The sequence below is a fragment of the Tupaia chinensis genome, unplaced genomic scaffold (assembly GCF_000334495.1).
Source record: "Tupaia chinensis unplaced genomic scaffold, TupChi_1.0 Scaffold000139_1, whole genome shotgun sequence".
NCBI lineage: Eukaryota > Metazoa > Chordata > Mammalia > Scandentia > Tupaiidae > Tupaia > Tupaia belangeri.
Window position 1 is genome coordinate 2,229,343 of NW_006159609.1, and position 20,484 is coordinate 2,249,826.

The window sequence follows — 20,484 nt, forward strand, 5'->3', positions numbered from 1 at the left end:
GGGAAAGAGCTTTCAAACCCCTGTAACCAAAGATCCTGCTAAGATCTGCTGGGATGGCAGCTTCCAATCTCTAATTTAACTGTACAGTAGAAGAAACAAGGGATCACTCTTAGGAACCTAACCCTGCTGCTACCTCAGCCTTAGGACCCCCATTACCGCAATGAGTAGGTCACATATGACCACCTCTCAGTGACAGGCTAAGTGAATATTGGGGTCCTAAAAAAGTTATTGGCAGAACCATCAGTCACCTCTTGCCCAGGTCTTATTCTTCTTCCAATATCTGCTTCTTTGTTGCCGGTGCTAAACTGAGAATATTTTAAGAAAATATCCCTTCTCTATGACCCTTGAGATTACAGAGAATAAGAAACTATTCAGAAGAGGATTTGAAGAATAAGGCTGAAATCTGAACACCAGGGAACCTTTTACACTATCTTTTGACATTGTGTTCCACAACTTCCTCTATACATCACTACACTTTCTTTATAATCAGTGCAATAAAAAAAAATAGTAGGACAAAATAAAACAAAACAGATTCTTTGAAAAGATCAACAGAATTAACTTTAGCTATACTGACCAAGCCAAAAAGAAAGAAGACACAAATTACACAGCTTTTGTTCCACCCATACTGAACATCTTGCCAGCACTAAGCACAAGCACTTTCAAGAACATTTTTGTTCTCTCCACCTGGAAGTCTTTTTCTCTCCATCTGTGTCCTTTACTAATTAAGTTTTTATATACTCCAGCTTTCTCCCTGGAGATATCATTCACCCTTAGAGTTCAAATGCAACTGGCAGTTAGTGTAATGGCTATGTCGCTGGACTCCCATGTAGTTGACGCCGTTTGAGTCCCAGACCTGGTGACTTAAACTCACGCTGGGCACGTGTGCGTGCATGCCCAAGATCCCACAAGGAGAATGGAGGAGAAGGGATTGCGGCGTGGCCATCCCCCCTGGGGAGTGATTTCTCACTTTCTGTCTCTCTGTCTCTCTCTGTCTTTCTGGCCAGCGCACGCGCCCTATAGCAAAAACCTCTCCAAAAAATTTTTTAAAAAAAGAAGAAAGAAAAAAAATGCAATTGGCTCTTAAAGTCTTCCTGACTCTAGATTACATTACAAATCAACAACAGGGGGCCGGCAAGTGGTGTGGTGGTTAAGGTGCTGGATTCTCACATGGCTGACTGTGGTTCGAGTCCCAGACCTGGCAGCTTGCTTTCTCACTTTCCCCTTCTCTCACTGTCTCTTTATTCAAATTTTAAAATAATAATAAAAAATAATAACAAAGAAAAAAAGAAATCAACAACAAAAAAAGGGGGGGGGGAGATTCCAAAATACTGGGAAACTAAACAACACATTTCTAAACAGCCAATGGATCAAAAAAGAAACCACAAGGTATGTAGGTAGAACTGAATTTTTAAAAGTATCTAAATTAATGAAATAAACCTAAAGCAGTACTTAAAGGGAAACTTTGTAGCCTTAACTGTGGTAATAGTTAATTCTATGTGTCAATTTTCCTGGACCATGGTGTTCCTAGATATTTGGTGAAACATTATTCTGGTTTTTTTCTGTGACTGATGAAATTAGTTCCTAGAATAAAATTAATACTTAAATTAGCAAATGAGTAAAGCAGTTTGGGTGGGCTTCATTTAATCAGTTGAAGGCCTGAATAGCAGAGGGAAAAAAAGACTTCCTTGAATAAAAGAAGTCTTCCTACCTGACAACCTTCAAACTGAAAGACTAGCTTTTTCCTGGCTTTAGACTAAAACACTGCCATCAACTCTCCCAGGTCTCCAGCTCTTGACTCACCCTGCAGATCTTAGGACTTACCAGCTTCCATAATCCTGTGAGCCAAGCCAATTCTTTGTAATAAATCAATCTATATTTCTAAATAGATAGCGAGATACAGAGATTGAGATAGAGGCTATTGATTCTTTTTCTCTGGAGTTCTCCCTTTTCTCTGTTAGATTTCCCTTATATGTTCTCACTCTACTGTAACTAATAAATTTATTTAGATCGCCAGATACAAGATCAATATATAAAAATCAATTTCATTTCTATATGCTAGTAGCAAACAATCTACAAACAAAAATTGAAATAAACCTATTCACAATAGCATCAAAAAGAGAACAACAAAAACAAAAACCTTAGAAATAAGTTTAAGCTTCCTCTCTGGGTTTGGACCTAGTTGGCTGTGGTATGGCTAAACGCATCAAGAAGGTTGGCATCGTTGGTAAATATGGAACCCGCTATGGTGCCTCCCTCCAGAAAATGGTGAAGAAAATTGAAATCAGCCAGCACGCCAAGTACACCTGCTCCTTCTGTGGCAAAACTAAGATAAAGAGATGGGCTGTGGGGATCTGCCACTGTGGTTCCTGCATGACAGTGGTAGCTGGTGGTGCCTGGACCTGCACCACCACTTCAGCTGTCACAGTAAAGTCTGCCATCAGAAGACTGAAGGAATTGAAAGACCAGTAGAAGCTCCACAGACATTTGGAATATCACTAGCCTACAATAAATGGGTTAATTTATGTTAAAAAAAAAAAAAGAAATAAGTTTAAGACTGGCCCATAGCTTAGCATTTAAGTGCTAAGTTTAGAGAGCTGGGTCCTACATAACTGACCATGATATGAATTCTGGTCCTAGAAACTTGAAAACCATGCTTTATAGATGCGCATGCATGCCCAAAATCCTGATGGGATAGAGAGATGGTGGAAAAACTATTGCAGCATGACCATACCACACTGAAGGTTCTCTCCCTGGTGAGTGCACATGCCATCTGACAATAAAAAAGAAATTTAAGAAGTACAATTCCTGCACACTGAACACTTCAGAACATGTGATAAAAAGCACAGATTTAAAAACTCAATATTGTCAAAATTGCAGTTGTTTTCTAATTTATGAAGTCAGCACTAGTCTTATCAAAACCCCAAAAACGTTTTTTGTAGAAATTGACAGGCTGAGATAAAAATTTATATGGAAATGCAAAATACCTAGAATAGCCAAACATCTTTTTAAAAGACAAAGTATACTATTTAACTTCAAAAGCTTACTATAAAGATACAATGACCAAGACTGTATGATCATATACATAGAATAGACTTGAGCATCCACAATTAAGCCATCATATTTACAGATTTTTTTCATCAAAGCTACCAAAATAATTCACTGGGAGAATGAATAGTCTTTGCAACAAATGGTGCTAGGACAATTGGACATTCACTTGCAAAAATAAAACTGACTTGGATACCTCACACAACACACAAAAATTGACTTAAAATGCATCACAGACCTAAATGTAAGTGTTAAAACTATAAAATTCCTAGAAAAATTTTTTGAGATTTTCGCTATAGTGAGCATACGCTCACCAGACAGACAGAGACATAGAGACAGAAAGTGAGAAATCAACCCCCCCCGGGGGGGGATGGTCACGCCGCAATCCCTTCTCCTCCATTCTCCTCTCGAGATCTTGGGCATGCATGCACACACTCCCAGCGTGAGTTTTAAGCCACCGGGTCCGGGATGTGAACCGCGGTCGACTACGTGGGAGTCCAGCGACATAGCCATTACGCTAACTGCTGGTCCCAAGGAAGGTTCTTGAATATAACTTAAATCATAATTCATTAGAAGGGATAAAAGAATAAATTATACTTCATCAAAATTTAAAACTTTTCTAATGTGAAACACACCATGGGGGGAGGGGGTGGTGAAGACCAGCAGCAGACTGGGAGAAAATATCTGCAAATCATATATCTGACTGGATAAGCATTGGAGAGATAAGCATGGGATCTAGTATATATAAAAAACTCTTACAACTCAATTAGAAGATGACAACCTATTTCATTAATGGGCAAAACATCTGGATCAAAACTTTACAAGAAAAAAAAAAAAGACCTGTGAATTACTAGCAAGCATATAAAAAAAAAAAATGCTTACCATCATTAGTCATATGAAAATCAAAATGACAATGGGATATCACTTCACACTCACCAGAATGGCTGTAATAAGAAGGATTATGTGTTGATGATAATATGGAGAAATGAGAACCTCTTCCTCTAGGACTTTATCTCCTAAACACTGTAAGATTAGGGGAGATGTCGCCTCTACCTTTTAATTCTTCATTCTAACTCCACAGTCTCCCATACATAGTCCCAGAACTCAGAAAGTGTCATTTAGTATAGTGGATGCTGGGTTTGCACCTCCTAGATCCCTCTTCAGTTCTGAAACACTCATCTCCCAGCTATTAGGTGAAAGCTCACACCACATTCCTCTGTAGCAACTGCCTTTGCTTCAGCCAAGTTTATGCCATCATCCCCAGGAACATCCTGCAAGCAATGACTAACTCAGAAGTCCAAAGGCCCAACTCTTTTGCCTTAATTGTGGACATCTCTAAATGGCTATCTATCCTGTCTTCAGAGAACCCATGAGTTTGGCTGAAGCTACTGCCAACTGTACGTATCACTACTCAACTTCTTATGCCCTATCTTGCTTCTCTAGCTCCCTTAAAAGTGTTATACTCTAAGAAAACTCTCCAGTAGCTCTGAATGCAAGTCTCAGATTCAGTGTATTTTGCGGGGAACCCAGCTTGAAACAAATGGAAAAAACTGGCAAACCTTCTCAATTTTCTAATCTACTACACCAGCCCCACATAACCACCAAAAGGCTTGCTTTGTTTGTATTACCCTCAGGAGAGATCCTCTGCATGAACCAAGCCTAATCCTTTTTAGAAACAGTAATGCCTCCCAGAAAAGAAAATAAGACAGTCCTCATAGGAGAGTTCATCTCTCTCTGGAATTTCTACATAAATAGCTCTCATTGCTTTCATAGTTCTCACATATCTTTAAACATATGACTTTTGCTATTTTCCATATTTTTCTGGTTGTTTAGGAGCATGTTGTGATGCCATGACTACTTGGTCCTCGGGAAAGACATAGAATAATATGTCATGACTTTCCTGACAACCTAATACATCCTAATTAAAAGTCAAATCTCTGTGGACCAGCAAGTGGCATAGTGGCTGAGACAATGAATACCACATGGCTGATTCTGTGGTTCGAGTTCCAGACCTGGCAGTCTGAAAAACAAGCCAGGTATGTGTGTGTGTATGTACCCCAGATCCTGAGAGAATGTGAGAGGGGATTATGGCGTGGTCATCTCCCTGAGGAGTGATTTCACACTTTCCCTCTTGCTCTGTTTCTCTCCAGCAAGCCTATGGAAAAAAAAAAAAAAAACTAAAAAAATGATTTTTAATTAGAAAGTCAAATCTCAGGACCAGCAGTTAGCATAATAGCTATGTCGCTGAACTCCCATGTAGCCGACCGTGGTTTGAGTCCCAGACCCGGTGGCTTAAACTCACACCAGGTGCGTGTGTATGCGTGTGCCCAAGATCCCAAGAGGAGAATGGAGGAGAAGGGATTGAGGTGTGGCCATCCCCCCTGGGGGGGTTGATTTCTCGCTTTCTATCTCTCTGTCTCTTTCTGGTGAGTGCACACGCCCTATAGCAAAAACCTCTCAAAAAAAAAAAAAAAGTAAACTCTCTAGAAAAAGATTTTTTTTTTAATTCCAAAGTATGGATATTAATTTTTTCTAACTTAATTGAATCACAGTGAGAGAAATTTTTCTGTATCACTCCAATAGCTTAAAATTTGCTGAAAATTGTTTACAGTCAAATAGCTGATCAAATTTAATAATATATTTCATGTATTCTCAAAAAGAATACATATTCTTACATTGTTAGATTTCCCTTATATGTTCATGTGATAGATAAATCTTGTTGTTTTGTTCAAAGCTATATAGAAAATCCTGTGGTTTTTTTTTCCTACTTAGATCTGTTTCTGAAAGAAAAAATGGCAAAACTTTCCACTACTATGGTAAATTGTCACTTTTCCTTGTAGTTCCATTCATATTTACTTTATATATTTTGGATCAATGTTATTAGATACAAAAAGTTGAGAACTATTGTAGCTTACTCGTGAATTCAAACTTTTGAAACTTTTAAATAGCAATCTTCTTTGTCTCTACTAATGTATTAGTTTCTACTTTTACTGGTATTAGCAATATTTATACCGTCTTAGAAATCTCTCTCTTTTACAATTTGTTATTTCTTCAGGTGTTTATTTAAAGCTCTTGTATTAGCTGGCAAATGGTAAACACTGACAAATTATTTCTCCCACAGAATTACAACCATATATTCCCAGATAGTATGAATATATGTTTGTTCTAACATTAATACACATCACCAGTTTACCAGTCACATAATAAAACTAATTAGCAAGTATCCAAATTTAAGATAACAGTTCAAAAACTATATAAACTATTAAACCTCTGATAAATTCATTAGTAAAAACCCACTCTTTCTTGGTTGGGAAGACCAAAAAAACATACTTTAAATGAAAATAATAGTTAATAACCTCTCACAGGTATGGGAATGAATTACAAGATTTTCAGGAATTTTATAATTAAACATTGTTTCAGCTACAAATACAAAGCATCTCTCTCTACCTTTTAAAAAATATTTATTCAATTAAAAGATCTATTCTAGGGACCAGCAGATGGCATAATGATTCCATCGCTGGACTCCCACTTGGCCAACTGCAGTTTAAGTCCTGGACCTGGAAGCTTGAACCTCACACTGGGTGCATTATGCATGCATGCCCAAAATCCTATGAGGAAAATGGGGAAGAAGGGATTGTGATGTGGCCATACACTCTAGAGGGGAAATGATTTCTCTCTCTCTCTCTCTCTCTCCAGTGAGTGCACATTCAATATAGCAAAAATCTCTCTTAAAAAAAGGTATTCTATACATCTATTCTATACATCCTGTACAAGACAAAAGGAATATTTTACTAAAAATATCTCATAGCATCCTCCTATTCTGTCTTCAGGGCACTGTAAGGTTATTTTTGTCTGAAGACACTAATGCTTTTGTACAGAGGAGAGGATTTGAGATGTTCTCTTTTTTCCCCCCCTGTGTCCCGGTGCTTGAGGATAGAACCGGTGGCACTGAAGGCATGACACCAAGGGGGCTGGAGCCCCTTTCCCTCTTCCTCCATATATTACATAACAGGGAGCAGGATCACAGACCCACTCTCTGCCAAGTAAAGGAGGGCTGGGATGAACTTTCAACAAGAAGATGACTTTTCCAAAATGGCGGTATTTTTACACAAAATGCAAAATGAGATTTCTAGAAAGATATTAAATAATCACAAGTCCTGTTAAGAATCCAACAAAGCCAATTGTTTCACATACCTGATGTATACCAGTACATATGCAGGGTGGTAAACATAAAGGAACAGGCAAATAACCACACAGGTCCTAATTGCAATGTTTGAAGTGACTTAAGGAATAAACCACAGAAGGTCTAGAATGCTGTTCATAGTTCCTGGGATTTTAATTCTGTATGTTTCTAAAATTATACAAGTATTGTGCTAGGTTTCTTGGCAACTAATCTCTCTAAATTTCTTATATACTGTTTATGGTATGGGAATAGTAGTAAGTCAAACTTAAAGGCCGGAATTGTCAAGGCTTTTCAAAGGAATCTTCGTTTGACTTATTCCCTAAACCTATATATTAGCTAAGATGTATGACAAATTAGATCCTGTCTTAAATTCTACTTCCAAGGCAAAAGCATCAGGCAGACAAGTTTATTGAATGCAACAGTTGTTTCTATGACTACTGGAATCTTTGAAGTGCAGTCGCATTTTAGGATGGTATTTCTCCAGATACAAAAGTTGTTTGTTGTTAAAAGCTCCACGCCGCTTTTGTCTAATAAATTGTACTGCATCCTCATTTTTCATTCCACTTTCAATTAATGCCAGAGCAACAAGCACTGGAGTTCTACCAAGACCTGCCACACAGTGAACAGCAATACAACAACCAGGTTCTTCACGAAATTTAATGTTCACAAGGCTTAACCAGTCATCAACAATCTGGTTGGATGGTGATGAACCATCATCAAAAGGCCAGTCCAGAACCTGGATGCCTTCTTTCTCCAAAAGAGCAGTGTCATAAGTGGCTTCACAGACTCTTACTATTGTAGTAACTCCATATTTCTTGAGTTCCTCTATAAATCTGTTAAAGGTTGCACTAGTTGGGTTGTGTGTAATAAGAAATCTCATATTCCTGTATGTGACTTCCACAGGGGCTAGATGGTTCATTGGAGTCATGTTAGTTTAAAAAACATTCAGCGTAGCTGTGAAAATTTTAAAATTCAAAGTTTCTGGATATAGAAATGATGTCAAGAAACTGAAGTCTGGTCTAATATGCCTACTTCAACTTCTAAGAATCTGGAATACAAAGTTAGGGTAACATTAATGAAATGACCCTCCTAACAAGAAACAGCAGTTCTTCAATTCACTAATACTTGAGTCAATGGAAAGGAAGAAAATGCAGATGGTTTACCCCATCCAGGTCAGAACTCTTGTTTAAACCTCTATTGGTTTCAATTCAGCACTTCTGTCCAGGTCACCAGCTCTTATGGGAGCTTCTCGGTAGAGGAGGAATGACTTTTTACAGTTCACTTGTCCTCATAAAGGCCGTGCTGTGCCTGGCAATAATCTCGAGGGCCCTTAAGAAACTCCATAAATGCGTGACCAAGAGTACCACAGAAAAGAAGTTTACTCATGAAAGACTGTGGCCAAAGCATACAGCTAGTCCCGCGGAGGCAACACGCGCGGCTGCAGGGCCGAGAGGGATAATGTTGTCGCGGGGCAGCGGCTGCGGTAGCGGCGGGACACCAGGCTCCACCGTGGACCCGGAGGTGTGAAAGGAACGCCTCGACCGAGCCAATACGCACGCGCTGAAGCGCCCGTGCGTCACAAGCGCTGCCTTTTGTAGCCGGCGCGACGAGCGAACGAGCGAACGTCCTCACCAATCACCGCCAGCGGCCCAAAAGCCAATGCGCATGAGGCCCGCCCTCGCTGACGTCACACGGCCGCCAAAGGTGCGAAGCCGTGGTTGGCTGGAACAGCACTGGAATGGGAACTGCCAGGCCTCACCTTAGGGAGACTAAGGACTGAGAAGGTCCGCGGGGTGGTGGTGGTGAGGGATGGAATATGGAAGGGGAGAGGGGTACACTGGGACCGGAAGGGAAGGTATCCGAAGACGACTCCCAGCCTTTGATTCTTGACTGGTCTTTTTCCATTTTCTTTATCGGTTCTAACTATGCCTCGTGGGTACAACATACTGTTTGGTTTTGTTGTTGTTTTTGTCCCACCGTGTCTCATAAACTGGGGTTTTGGTTTAAGGTTCCTGTGCATGGATAGAGACAGAGAAGGAGAGGGAGAGAACGCGAGAATGCGCCCCTCAAGGGGGATGACCAGGGCAATCCCGTCTCCATGCTCCTCTCGGGATTTTGGGCACGCCGCCACACGCGTACACACACAGCCTGTGTTTGCAGCCGCAGTGTCAGGACCAGAACCGTGTAGGATTCAGCTGCCTTAACCAGGTAGCCCCCACAGACTGTCATTTAACTGAAAAACTTGGCTCATTTGAGTTTTTGGCCCTTTAATTTTGTCCTATTTGATCCATTTTTGTTTTTTCTTTTTTGTATTTTATCTTCATTTCTTTTGAGTTGTTTTCTTCCCCTAACTTCATATTTTCCTTCTGCTATCCTCGAAGTTGTAACTATGACTAACACTTTTTAAAAATCAAGTATTATGGATTAGGCACTGCTCTAAATAGCTTCACGTAATACAACAGCCCTATGAGTTTGATACTACTACTGTTCTGTTGTACTAATTTAAAAAACGTAGGCACAGAAAGGTTAAGTAATTTGCCCCAAATCATAGTCTATTATACATGCTATTTCTATTCTTTTAGTGCTTAAAAAAGTCAAATGTTAAAAATACTTGGAAAAAAATCAGCAGTGTTTTATCTAGTAGTCAGCTTTTTAAAATATGAATTAGATGTTTATGAAGATGACTATTAAAATTCTCCAACAAATTATTTTCTTTGCTTACTATACCTTCTTGCATCTTTATCCTTTTTTCTGGGGTTATTACTATTTTTCATCCAGAAGCATTTTCTGGAGGTTCCTTTTATTTTTTCCCCCCTTTGAGTTTTTTATCAACTTTTTTCTAAAGGTCTTTAATTTTGCCTTTATTCTTTTCTTTTGTTTTGAGAGATTGTTGCTATAGGATACGTTCACTTTCCCAAGAGGCAGACAGAGAGACAGAAAACAAGAAATCACCCCCCAGGGGGATGGCCATGCCACAATCCTTTCTCCTTCATTCTCCTCTTGGGATTTTGGGTGCACACACCCATGTTCTGCATGAGTTTCAAGCCACAGGGTCCAGGACTCCAACTGCAGTCAGTCATGTGGGAGTTCAGCAATGTAACCATTATGCCATCTGCTGGTCCCTTTATTTTTTGCCTTTATTTTTAATAGTTTTGCTGAGTACACATTGATGTTTATTTTCTTCTGAGCTTTTGAAGATATTATTCCTTCTTTTCAAGTTTCTTCTCTAATAGTTAAAAATTTTTAAAAATATCCAAACTTTGCTTCCTGTCCTGTGCATGATGCATAAGAGTACAATCTTATTATTATCTGCTCTCCTCTTCATTCATTCCTCTTCATTCTTCTTCCTTCCTTTCATTTCTTCTTTAATAATTGAGTCTACTGGATAGAGCAGAGCAAGATAACTGTTTATGGAGGAGATAAGGATGCAGAGGCAGCAGCACAGAATATCAGAGTCTGAGGTGAGATGAGAAGGGCATTCAAGCAATAATGATAGTGATAACAGCATCATGGCCCAGAGTGAAAGGGTATATACCTTGGGTAGGAGTGAGGGGTAGTAGTGATCAGATATTACATAATGGTTCATCCAGTAATACACTGAGGATAATGGGAATCAGGTTTCTCAGAGACAGTAGTTACAAATATGGGAAGGGAAAAAGATAAATTCTAGTATTTTGGATTGGAGTGGGTATAACAGAAATACAGACAGGTGTATGTGTGAGACTGTCCATTCTTTGTTTATGGAATCAGCTGTTTTAACAAAAGACTATAATCAAGTTTGATTCTTAAAATGGTAGAATGATACAAAATCATGCTATTGATAAGTTGCATCTGTTTAATTCACAACCAGTCTATCTTGGCCTTGACAAACTGGTGCACGTAACTTTGAAATCTTTTGTCATGATTCCCTGTCACTCTTCACCTGGCCATTACCTGTTTATTCTTAAAATAAAGCTTTGACCTCATCTCCAAAAGTCTTCCTTCTTTATTCAGGCTAAACTGACTACAAAGGCTCCACCTTGCTCTTCCACAGCACTATAGGTCTTTCTTTACCTTGTTATTCAGAGATTTTTCTAATCACATCTTACCTCTGCACTAGAAAGCAAACTGAAGAAAACCAGGGGCTGTGAGGTCTTAATCTTCAAGTCATCAAAAATTAGCTTAGTTCTTGGCACATGAGTCACTACTGCCACCCCTGATAGTAAAGTTTAAGATCAGTTGCTCCAGTAAAAATACGCACAAAGTTGGCCCAGCCAAGGTGGCACAGTCCATAGGGCACTGGAGTACAAAGCTGGAAACAATGTGGCCAACCATGGTTTTGGATCCCTGGGTCTGCCTGAAAGTATGCCAGGCACATCTGTACTGGCACCCAAAATCCTAAGGAGCTAGAGAGTATGGAAAATGGATTTTCAGCATGATGAGACCTTGTTGAGAATGCTTCTTTTTCTTTCTCCCTTTCTCTCTTGTGCACATATATGTGCTACTATTTAAAAGAAAAATGTAAAGATGTCTTTGAAGTTAAAACTGTTCACCAGAACATATCAATTACAGTAATTTGTTTAATATTAGAGATAAATATTCCAAGGATACAGCAGGTGTTGATTCAGGCAGAGCAGGTAGTCTGAAGGGGGAAAGGCTATTATTCCAAATATTGGTTGATGGTGATTGGACCTCCTTGGAAGAATCTTCGAAGAAAATGGAAAGAGGCAGAAATGTAGGGAGGTTGGGGAAGAGTTATCAATTAAGCTCTAATCATCAGCCAGGTATGCTTGTTTCCACAGATAAAGGTAACATTAAAAAAAAAAATGCTACATATCAGCTTGAGAGTTTTCTCCTTAGCTATTCAACTCAACATACTCCTATTCTGTATTGGTTGTAAGGCAAAACAAATGTTTAAATATTCTTAAACATCTCCTTGTATATATTCCTCATTTCTTTTTCTTTTTTTTTTTTTTTAAGTTTTTGCCATAGGGCATATGTGCTCACTAGAGAGGGACAGAGAGAAACAGTGAGAGGGAAAGTAAGAAATCATCCCCCAGGGGGACGGTCATGCACAGTCTCTTCTCCCCACCCCCACCCGCCACACGCACACATTCTACGCCTGGGATTTAGGGCATGCATATACACATGCCCAGCATGATTTTTAAGCTGCCAAGTCTGGAACTCAAACTGTGGTTAACCAAGTGGGAATCTAGCACTTTAACCACCACACCACTTGGCCTTTTCTGATGACCCAATAGACTTCTCCCTAGTTTGTTTTACTTGAATTGGTAGGATGGAGCAAGGAGAAGGGAGAGAAAAGGGTAAAGACAAATGAAGAAATTCTTTGGTTGGGAATACCCATACCCTTACTGAAAATCAGTCCTCTGACCAGAAGGGAAGTCCTCTTCAGCAGCACTTACTGCCAAAGAATGGCTGCAAGTGAAGCAGTCAGAAGGGGGCACCTGCCCAGCCAGTCTGGCTCCCCCAATAAACACTTGATCAGGGTACAGAAATGGCTGAACAATGGAATGGATGACTGGGAAGTCACCAGGGGAATGATATCTCTAAAAAGTGGCAGGCATATCATTAGTTAAAAAACTCAGGAAGGCCAGCCCCTTATTGCAGCAGTTAAGTGCTATGCATATGAAGCCAGATCCCACAGGTCAAACCAAGGTTCAAGTGTCAGCCCTGGTGGCTTGAAGAAAACACAAGGTTCATGTATGACTATACCTCAAATCGTGACAGGATGGAGAACTAGAGAAAGAATTGCGTGACCATGCCCCACTAGGGAACTTCTTTTTCTCTCTCTCTTGGTCTCTCTCACATATGCACAAATGAACATGCATGCTCTCTGGCAATGAGAAAAGGAAAGAAAACAAAACTCAAGAAACATTGCTCTAACCTGAAGTTTATAAATAGCCTAATCTACTTCTCTGATATCCACACATACAACCCATTGGAAAGTGTAGGGTTGGGGTGGCAATAAATTCTCCATTATAAGTTGTCATGCATAGATATGTAGAAAATATTTATTATGACATTATTTGCTATGGATGAAAACAGATGAAGTTTCTTTCACAGAGTTACAGAGGAATGGCAGGGCTGGATCCAAAGCAGTCCAACAGCCAGAATAAAGTTGAGTCCTATCCCCAGCCCCAGCAGCAGCGGGTTCTAGCCTCAGGACATTCAGGCACCTTCTCTGCCATCAGGGACAAGCTTGAGGATAAGTCGGAGGGTGGGAGAGAGGCAGGTGAGGAGAAGCTGCCAGGGAGAATTCAATAAGCAGTTAAAAAGCAATCTACTAAAAGCACCCAACCCAAACAGTAACTTTTTTTTCCTCTGAGGTATAAATATGCAGTTTCACAATCACCCCAAACATAAAAAATAAAAACTTCCCCCAGAAAATTCAGATCCAGACTTTGGGTTTTAGACGAGCAACCGGGAGCCATGCAGGAACTTGTTCAGAGGCCACAGGTTGCTCTCGCCCAGGTTGGAGGTGCGCCTCTGGCACTGCTTGCAGCGCCGGTACTTCTCGCACTGGTCCAGAAGGAACAGCTTGTCTGAGGCCCTGGAGAGAGGAGAGCGAAGATGATCATGGGCACCTATAGGTGCACTGCAAGGGCTACATAAGGAAAGCTACACCTGGCCCCTGCTCTGCAGGAGCTTCCAACCTACCTGTACTCTCCCCACACTGCTGCTCCCTGCATCTTACCCAGTCCTGACATTCCCTCCTCCCAAACCTCCACTGTCTCCTCCTGCACCAAAGAGAAGACCCAGACAGGGTGCTTCACAGACTGAACCACACCCAGTCAAGCCTTCAGAGGACACAGAACTTGACCAAGGTCACACAGCCAGTTTTGGTGTGCACACCTCGCAGTATAGATGTACCTCTGTCTACCTGCCCAGCTTCCTGGAGAAAGGTCCTGGAGAGAGAGGTCAGGCAATTATGCTGCTGGTTAGCAGTCACCACTAGCAGAGTTAAGAGTAGATTTGCAATTAGAAGGCTGAGGAAGACAGAGCCTCCAGAGAGTTGAGGGTGGGAGGACTGGAGATAAAGGGGCATCAGGGACTGATTTTCCACTCAGAATTTTTTCTGAGTTAGGCAAGACAGTCCCAGGTGAGCTTGCCTACTCCTTCAAATTTTCTGCATGTGTGGAATTCTGTGAAAAGTAGTATCAAGGACAGCCTTAAAAGGAAAAAGAATCACCTTGGAGGCAAGCAGGAAACGAGCTGTGAGGCTTGCCTTGGTATGGGAAGAGAGTGTCAGGTGCAGCCTGCACACATCTAAACCTTTTCACTTAATTTTTAAACCAACCAATTCCTTCTTCCTATCTGCTGCCAGATAACTGGTCTGTTCCACTCTGTCCCAGGGCAGGTCCCTTACATACCACTCCAGAGTATTTCCTTTGTCTCCTCTCTCCTTTATCATGTTGGCCAAGCATTTTTCCTGAATTCAGCTAAAGTCTCCCTCGTATTAGCCTCTCTGCCTTTTACCTGCTTTCCCACAAGACAGAAAGTGGCTTGAAATTTGGGCCTGCAGGTGGCTGGTGGTTAAAGGCGCTAGATTCCCAAATGGCCAACTGTGGTTTGAGTCCCAGACCTCTCAGCTTGCTTTCTCACTTTCCCTTTCTCTCTCTTTGCCTCTGTCTGGTCAAATTTTAAAAATAATAATAACAGATGGAATTAAATAAGGGCTGGCAGGTGGCACAGTGGTTAAGGGTGCCAGACTCCCATGTGGCTGACCACGGTTTGAGTCCTGGGCCTGACGGCTTGGTTTCTCACTTTCTCTCTTTCTCGCTCTGTCCCTCTGCCCATCTCTGGAGATTATATATATGTTTGTGTGTGTGTGTGTGTGTGTGTGTGTGTGTGTGTGTGTATAATTTTTAAAATGGAATTAAATAAACAGATAATTCTTTTTAAAAAAAGAAAGAAAGAAAATGGCTTGAAATCCCCCATTCCTTTTTCCTTTCCTCTTCTCTGGGACAAAAAAAAAAAACCACTTCACTTTGGAACCTATTTTTCACATCATCCTTCACACTTTTATTGTCACAAAATATGGATTTTATCCATTTAAAGACAGGTGAGAAATGCCTTACCATAAAACCTAAAAGGAAAAGGAGAGTTACAAATTTCATCCATTGAAATCATACCTTCCATTTACAAAGTACTTTAACTTTTTTTTTCAAAGTGTAATTCTTTCCCATCTCTTTATCTGATCTCTAAAATTCCTATGTTGGCTTGGTTAGACAAGTGTTTGCTTTCCCATTTTACACCTAAGAAAATAAAAACAAAAAGAATAGCTGCTTCCCCAACATTAGTGTTCATTATCAAAGTCAGAAGTATAACCTCGATTTCCTAACTTGAGATTGTAAATACATAGCTGGGGGAAAGAGGGCAGGAGTAGAATGACAGGAAGATGTTCTTGCTTGCGTCCATAGTGGGCATTTCACTTTCCCCAATTGTCAATCTTACCTACAACCTCTTGACTCTGCTCTTAAATGAATGACTATTCCATAAGCTATGAACATGTTAGGTCAGAAACTCACTCTTCCTACTTTCAACTAGTTATTTCCAGAGGGAATCTCCACCCTCCACAAAAAGAAACTAAAACTAAAGCCACCCTGAGCAGAGGCAAACATTAGGGCAAGGTTGGTCAATACGTAACATACAACACAGCAATCTTCAATCCTATACCTGTAACAGACATTCTAATCAATCACAGCAGTATTTCCCACTGAATACAGACTTGCTTTCTCCACCATGTTCTCTAGGCAGCCACTACTAATCAACTGAAGCTGGCATTTGACATCTATCTGCCATTACAGAATTAGAGGAAAGTAAACAAGGGACAGAGGAGATTTTCTTTACAAAGATAGTCTGGTTCCAGTCAGGTATTACCGCTCAAAAGCTTTCTCCTCCAGGTCCCGCTGCTTCTTCATCACAGCACTCCTCTCCCAATCCTCCTGTAAACACTGGTTAATTTTGTTTACTCGCTCCAGCTCAGCAGTTTTGTCAGCCAAGTACCTAGAGAGAAAGGAAAAGTCTGACTATATCCCTAACACTTGGAAGGGCATGGCGCAACCTTGGGAGCTCCATTCCTTTTATGTAAATTAAACAGGAAACCTTCAGATTTTGTTTACCTTTGACATATACTAAAAGGCATGAGCACTCTAAAAGCATAGTGAAACTCTTAGGTCTAAAATACTTTCTGGGTCTAGAATCTTTTGTCTTGAATCCTGGTTTAAATTAGCAGGATTGAAACTTTTCCAATTAACTACCTTTAAAGCCATTAATGTCCTTTGAGGCTAATTTAACTCATAAAAAGAACCATTCCAACAGTATTTCCAATACTGTGTGGTTCTTTTACTCTCTGTTGTCAATTATCAACCTATTAGTTATGGTAGGTATTTTACAAGACAAGGTAGATAAGCATTACAATAAAAGTCTAGAAAGAGAGAAAGAAACATAAGTGATCAAGCAAGAGAAAAGAAAATAGAGAAAACATCTAACACTGAGAAGAACCCAAGGTAGAAAATAGGAACTTTTGGAGTAGACTATATCAGTAAAGAAGCAACCAGAGTATAATTTCTCTCCTCAAAGACAAAGTTTCAGTGGAGCCAGCAGGTGGCATGGTGGTTGAGACACTGGAATTCCCACATGACTAACCATGGTTCAAGTCTTGGACCTGGTGGCTTGCTTGCTCTCTCTCTCTCTCTCTCTATCTATCTATCTATCTATCTTTCTCTGGCAAAACTCAGGTGAAAAATAATAAATAAATAAATAAAATAATTCTTTAAAAAGAAAAAAAGACAAAGTCTCAGTAATCCCACTGCTGTATTTCTATCACTGGTCTATAAATACACTGTAGCTACTATTGAAATCACCCTAAAACTGGTTCAAATTATTCTTTTATGTGTGTCTACACCAAACTGAAACTTTTTTTTTCTTTTACTCCAGAGGGTACATGCACTAGAGAGAGAGAGAGAGAGAGAGAGAGAGAGAGAAAGCATGCCCCAATGGGGCCTGGTCATGCCCCAGTCTTTTTTCTTTTATTTCTTTATCCCATCAAGATTTAGGGCACACACATGCACCCAGCATGTTTTTCAAATTGCTGACGCCAAGACTTGAACTTTGGTTTCTGTTCCCCACACACAGGGCTTAACTGCTGTGCTACAGGGCTAGCACCAAAATGAAATTTTTATCATCAGTTGTCATTAAAGTCTAGAAAGAGCTTTATTAAATGTGCTGATTTAGTATGTTCCAAGGGCTTTGTCTTAAAGGTAACATCAGCCACTAAGTGTCAGGATCCTTCAATAAAAAAATCAATTATGTTGGGGCCAGCAGGTGGCATGATGGTTGAGGCACTGGTCTCCCACATGGGCAACTGTGGTTTGAGTCCCAGACCTGGCGCATAAGTCACATCAGACGCATATTTGTGTGCCCAGAATTCTGAGAGGAGAGTTGAGGAGATGCAGTGTGGCCATCTACCCTGGGGGTGATTTCTCACTTTCTCTCTCACATGTACCCTATGCAAAAACCTAGAAAATAAAAATCAGTTATGTCCTCCTTACTGATTCACTTTTTCCTAAAACAATGTGGCTACCTATTCATCTAACAAGCAATCCAATAGCTATTGTATGTTTATTATAAAGATCAAACGACGTACTATACAAAGAGTACCAATGCCTATCACATGATGGGAACTGAATGACCCCACCATACCTTTTTTCATAAGCTTTTTTTCCTCTTTGTAGTTTTTTTTGTTTTGTTTTGTTTTTAAATTATGGTTGACAACCAGGCAGTGGCATGGTGGCTAAGGTAGCTAGATCCTACATGGGCAACAGCACAGTTCAAGTCTTGGACCTGGCAGTGTTAAAATCATTCCAGGCATATGTGTGTGTATGCCTAAAATCCTAGGAGGAGAATGGGGAGAAGGGATTGCGGCATGGCCATCCCCCTCTGGGGGGGGTGACTCCTCATGTTCCTTCTCACTGTCTTGCTCTCTCTGGTGAGTGTATGTGCCCTATCACGAAAACCTAAAAAAAACAAACATTTTTTTCAAAGTGAAAAAAAGTCACTCTACTGCATTTAAATAAAATAACACTCTTTACCCATTAAACTTCTCTTTATTTCCCCCTCCCCACAGCCTTGGCAACCACCATTCTACTTTGTTTCTATAATGTGACTACTCTAGATACTTTAAGTAGAATCATACCATATTTACCTTTTTGTGACTAGCTGATTTCATTTAGTATAATGCCCTCAAGGTTCATCCATGTTATAGCACGTGTCAGAATTTTCTTCCTTTTTTTTTTTTTCTTTGCTATAGGGCGTATGCGCTCGCCAGACAGACAGAGAGAGCCACAGAGACAGGAAGCGAGAAATCACCCCCCAGGGGGGATGGCCACGCTGCAATCCCTTCTCCTCCATTCTCCTCTCAGGATCTTGGGCATGCACACACACACGCCTGGCGTGAGTTTTAAGCCACCAGGTCCAGGACGTGAACCGTGGTCAACTACATGGGAGTCCAACAACATAGCCATTACACTAACTGCTGGTCCCGAGAATTTTCTTCCTTTTTAAGGCTGAAAACAATGCCATTGCATGTATATATCATGTTTTATTTATTCAACTTCCAGTGTACACTTGGGTTGCTGCTACTTTTTGGCTATTGAGAATAATGCTAACATATACATGGGTGTGTAAATATATACTCTTTGAGAACCTAACTTTTTAATTCTTTTGGATTTATCCCTAGAAGAACAACTGGATTATATGCCAATTATATTTTTAATGTTTTCATAAACTACCATATTGTTTTCCATAGTGGGTGCACCATTTTACAGTCCTATTAGTAGTAAGCAAGGGCTCCCACTTCTCCACATCATCACTAACACTTGTTATTTTCTCTCTCCCTCTCAAATGCCCAAGGGCACATGTGTTCTAGACATGCTAAAATCTTTACTTCTTCCACTTCATCCCATCAATATTCTAGGTACACAGCACATGGCCAGCATGTTTTTTAAGCCACTAAAGCTAGGACAAAAACCCTGCTTGGCCATGTGGTATATGGCTTCCTCTGCACTGTACTTAACCTGCACCATAGGGATGGCCTTACTGTCTCTGTCTCTCTCTTTTTTTTTTTTTTATATTAACCCCCAGGGATTATGGCCATGCTACAATCCCTTCTCCATTCTCCTGAGATCTGGAGCATGCACACACACATGCCTGGCATGATTTTCCAGCCTCTGGGTCCGGAACTCGAACAGTGGTTGACCATGTGGGAGTCCAGTGCCTTAGCCACTATTGCCACCTGCTGGCCACCATTTTCTCTTTTTTTAATAGTAGCTATCCTAATGGATGTGACATAATACCTCATTGTGGCTTTGCTTTGCATTTCTATAATGATTACAGATGTTAAGCATTTTTATATGCTTGTTGGTCATTGTTATATTATTTGTTTAAAAGATAAGTGAAAATAATTGTAATACCTAAAAAGTAAGAAAATGAGGCAGAGATGGGGTAAGGGGGCAACTAAAATTCTCACAACACTGTTGGGAGGCAAATTGCTATATCTTTATGAAATAAAATTGTCAGTATCTGGCAATATTTTACATGTGCCATATACTTGAGCTAGCAATACCACTTTTAGGAATTTAGCTGATGGAAAAAGAGAATCAGTATACACATATATATTAAGAATGTTCAGAGACTAGTAGATGGTGTGATGGTTACATTGCTGGACTCCCACATAGTCTGGACTATGAGTTCCACAGTTCAAGTCCTAGTCACACTGGGTGTGAGTGCGTCCCCAAAATCCCAAGAGGAAAATGGGGGAGAAGGGATTGTGGAATGGCCATCCCCCTGAGGCGTGATTTCTCATTTTCTGTCTCACTGTCTCTCAGGCATGTGCTCTATAGCAAAAATCTCTCAAAAAAAAAAAAAAAAAAAAATTCAGGTAATGTGGTGGTTAAGGTGCAGTACTCCCACATGTCCTAACGCAGTTTAAGTCCTGAACCCAGTGGTTTGAGGATCACACCAGGTGTGTGTGACCAAAATGCTAAAAGAATGGAGGTAAAGGAATTGCAGCATGGCCATCGCCCCTGGTGGCTGATTTGTCACTTTCCCTTTCTCTGTCTCTGTCTCTCTCTAGCAAGCACACACACCCTATAAAAAAAAAGAATGTATAATACACAAGTATTTTAGAAATAAAATTTCTGGAAACAAGAGTTCATCGGGAACCAGCAGTTAGCGTAACGGCTATGCCGCTGGAC

General features: G+C 40.3%; 2 protein-coding genes and 2 pseudogenes across 3 annotated transcripts in view; 1 reads left to right on the forward strand and 3 right to left on the reverse strand.

The window, feature by feature from the left end:
* The first annotated feature begins 2,116 nt into the window (after nt 1-2,116).
* LOC106734530 (60S ribosomal protein L37a-like) lies at nt 2,117-2,699 on the forward strand. The gene has a single exon (XM_014586436.1). It carries the CDS (start codon nt 2,191-2,193, stop codon nt 2,467-2,469), a length of 279 nt encoding a protein of 92 aa, XP_014441922.1. The 5' UTR covers nt 2,117-2,190; the 3' UTR covers nt 2,470-2,699.
* A 4,036-nt stretch (nt 2,700-6,735) lies between these two features.
* On the reverse strand, nt 6,736-9,311 carry LOC102493897 (protein tyrosine phosphatase type IVA 1 pseudogene; annotated as a pseudogene).
* On the reverse strand, nt 6,959-7,098 carry LOC114007198 (uncharacterized; annotated as a pseudogene).
* Nucleotides 9,312-13,091: 3,780 nt separating the features above from the next.
* CCDC81 (coiled-coil domain containing 81) overlaps nt 13,092-20,484 on the reverse strand; it is a 40,771-nt gene continuing 33,378 nt past the window's right edge. The window contains exons 14-16 of one of the 2 annotated variants that reach the window (XM_006144923.3): nt 16,109-16,234; nt 13,629-13,778; nt 13,092-13,471 (exon numbers count right to left, since the gene is read on the reverse strand). In XM_006144923.3, the coding sequence (XP_006144985.1) occupies nt 13,637-13,778; nt 16,109-16,234 (268 nt within the window). In that variant the 3' untranslated portion in view covers nt 13,092-13,471; nt 13,629-13,636. Of the gene's footprint in view, nt 13,779-16,108; nt 16,235-20,484 lie in introns of both variants that reach the window. The other variant, XM_006144921.3, reaches the window with a different exon arrangement.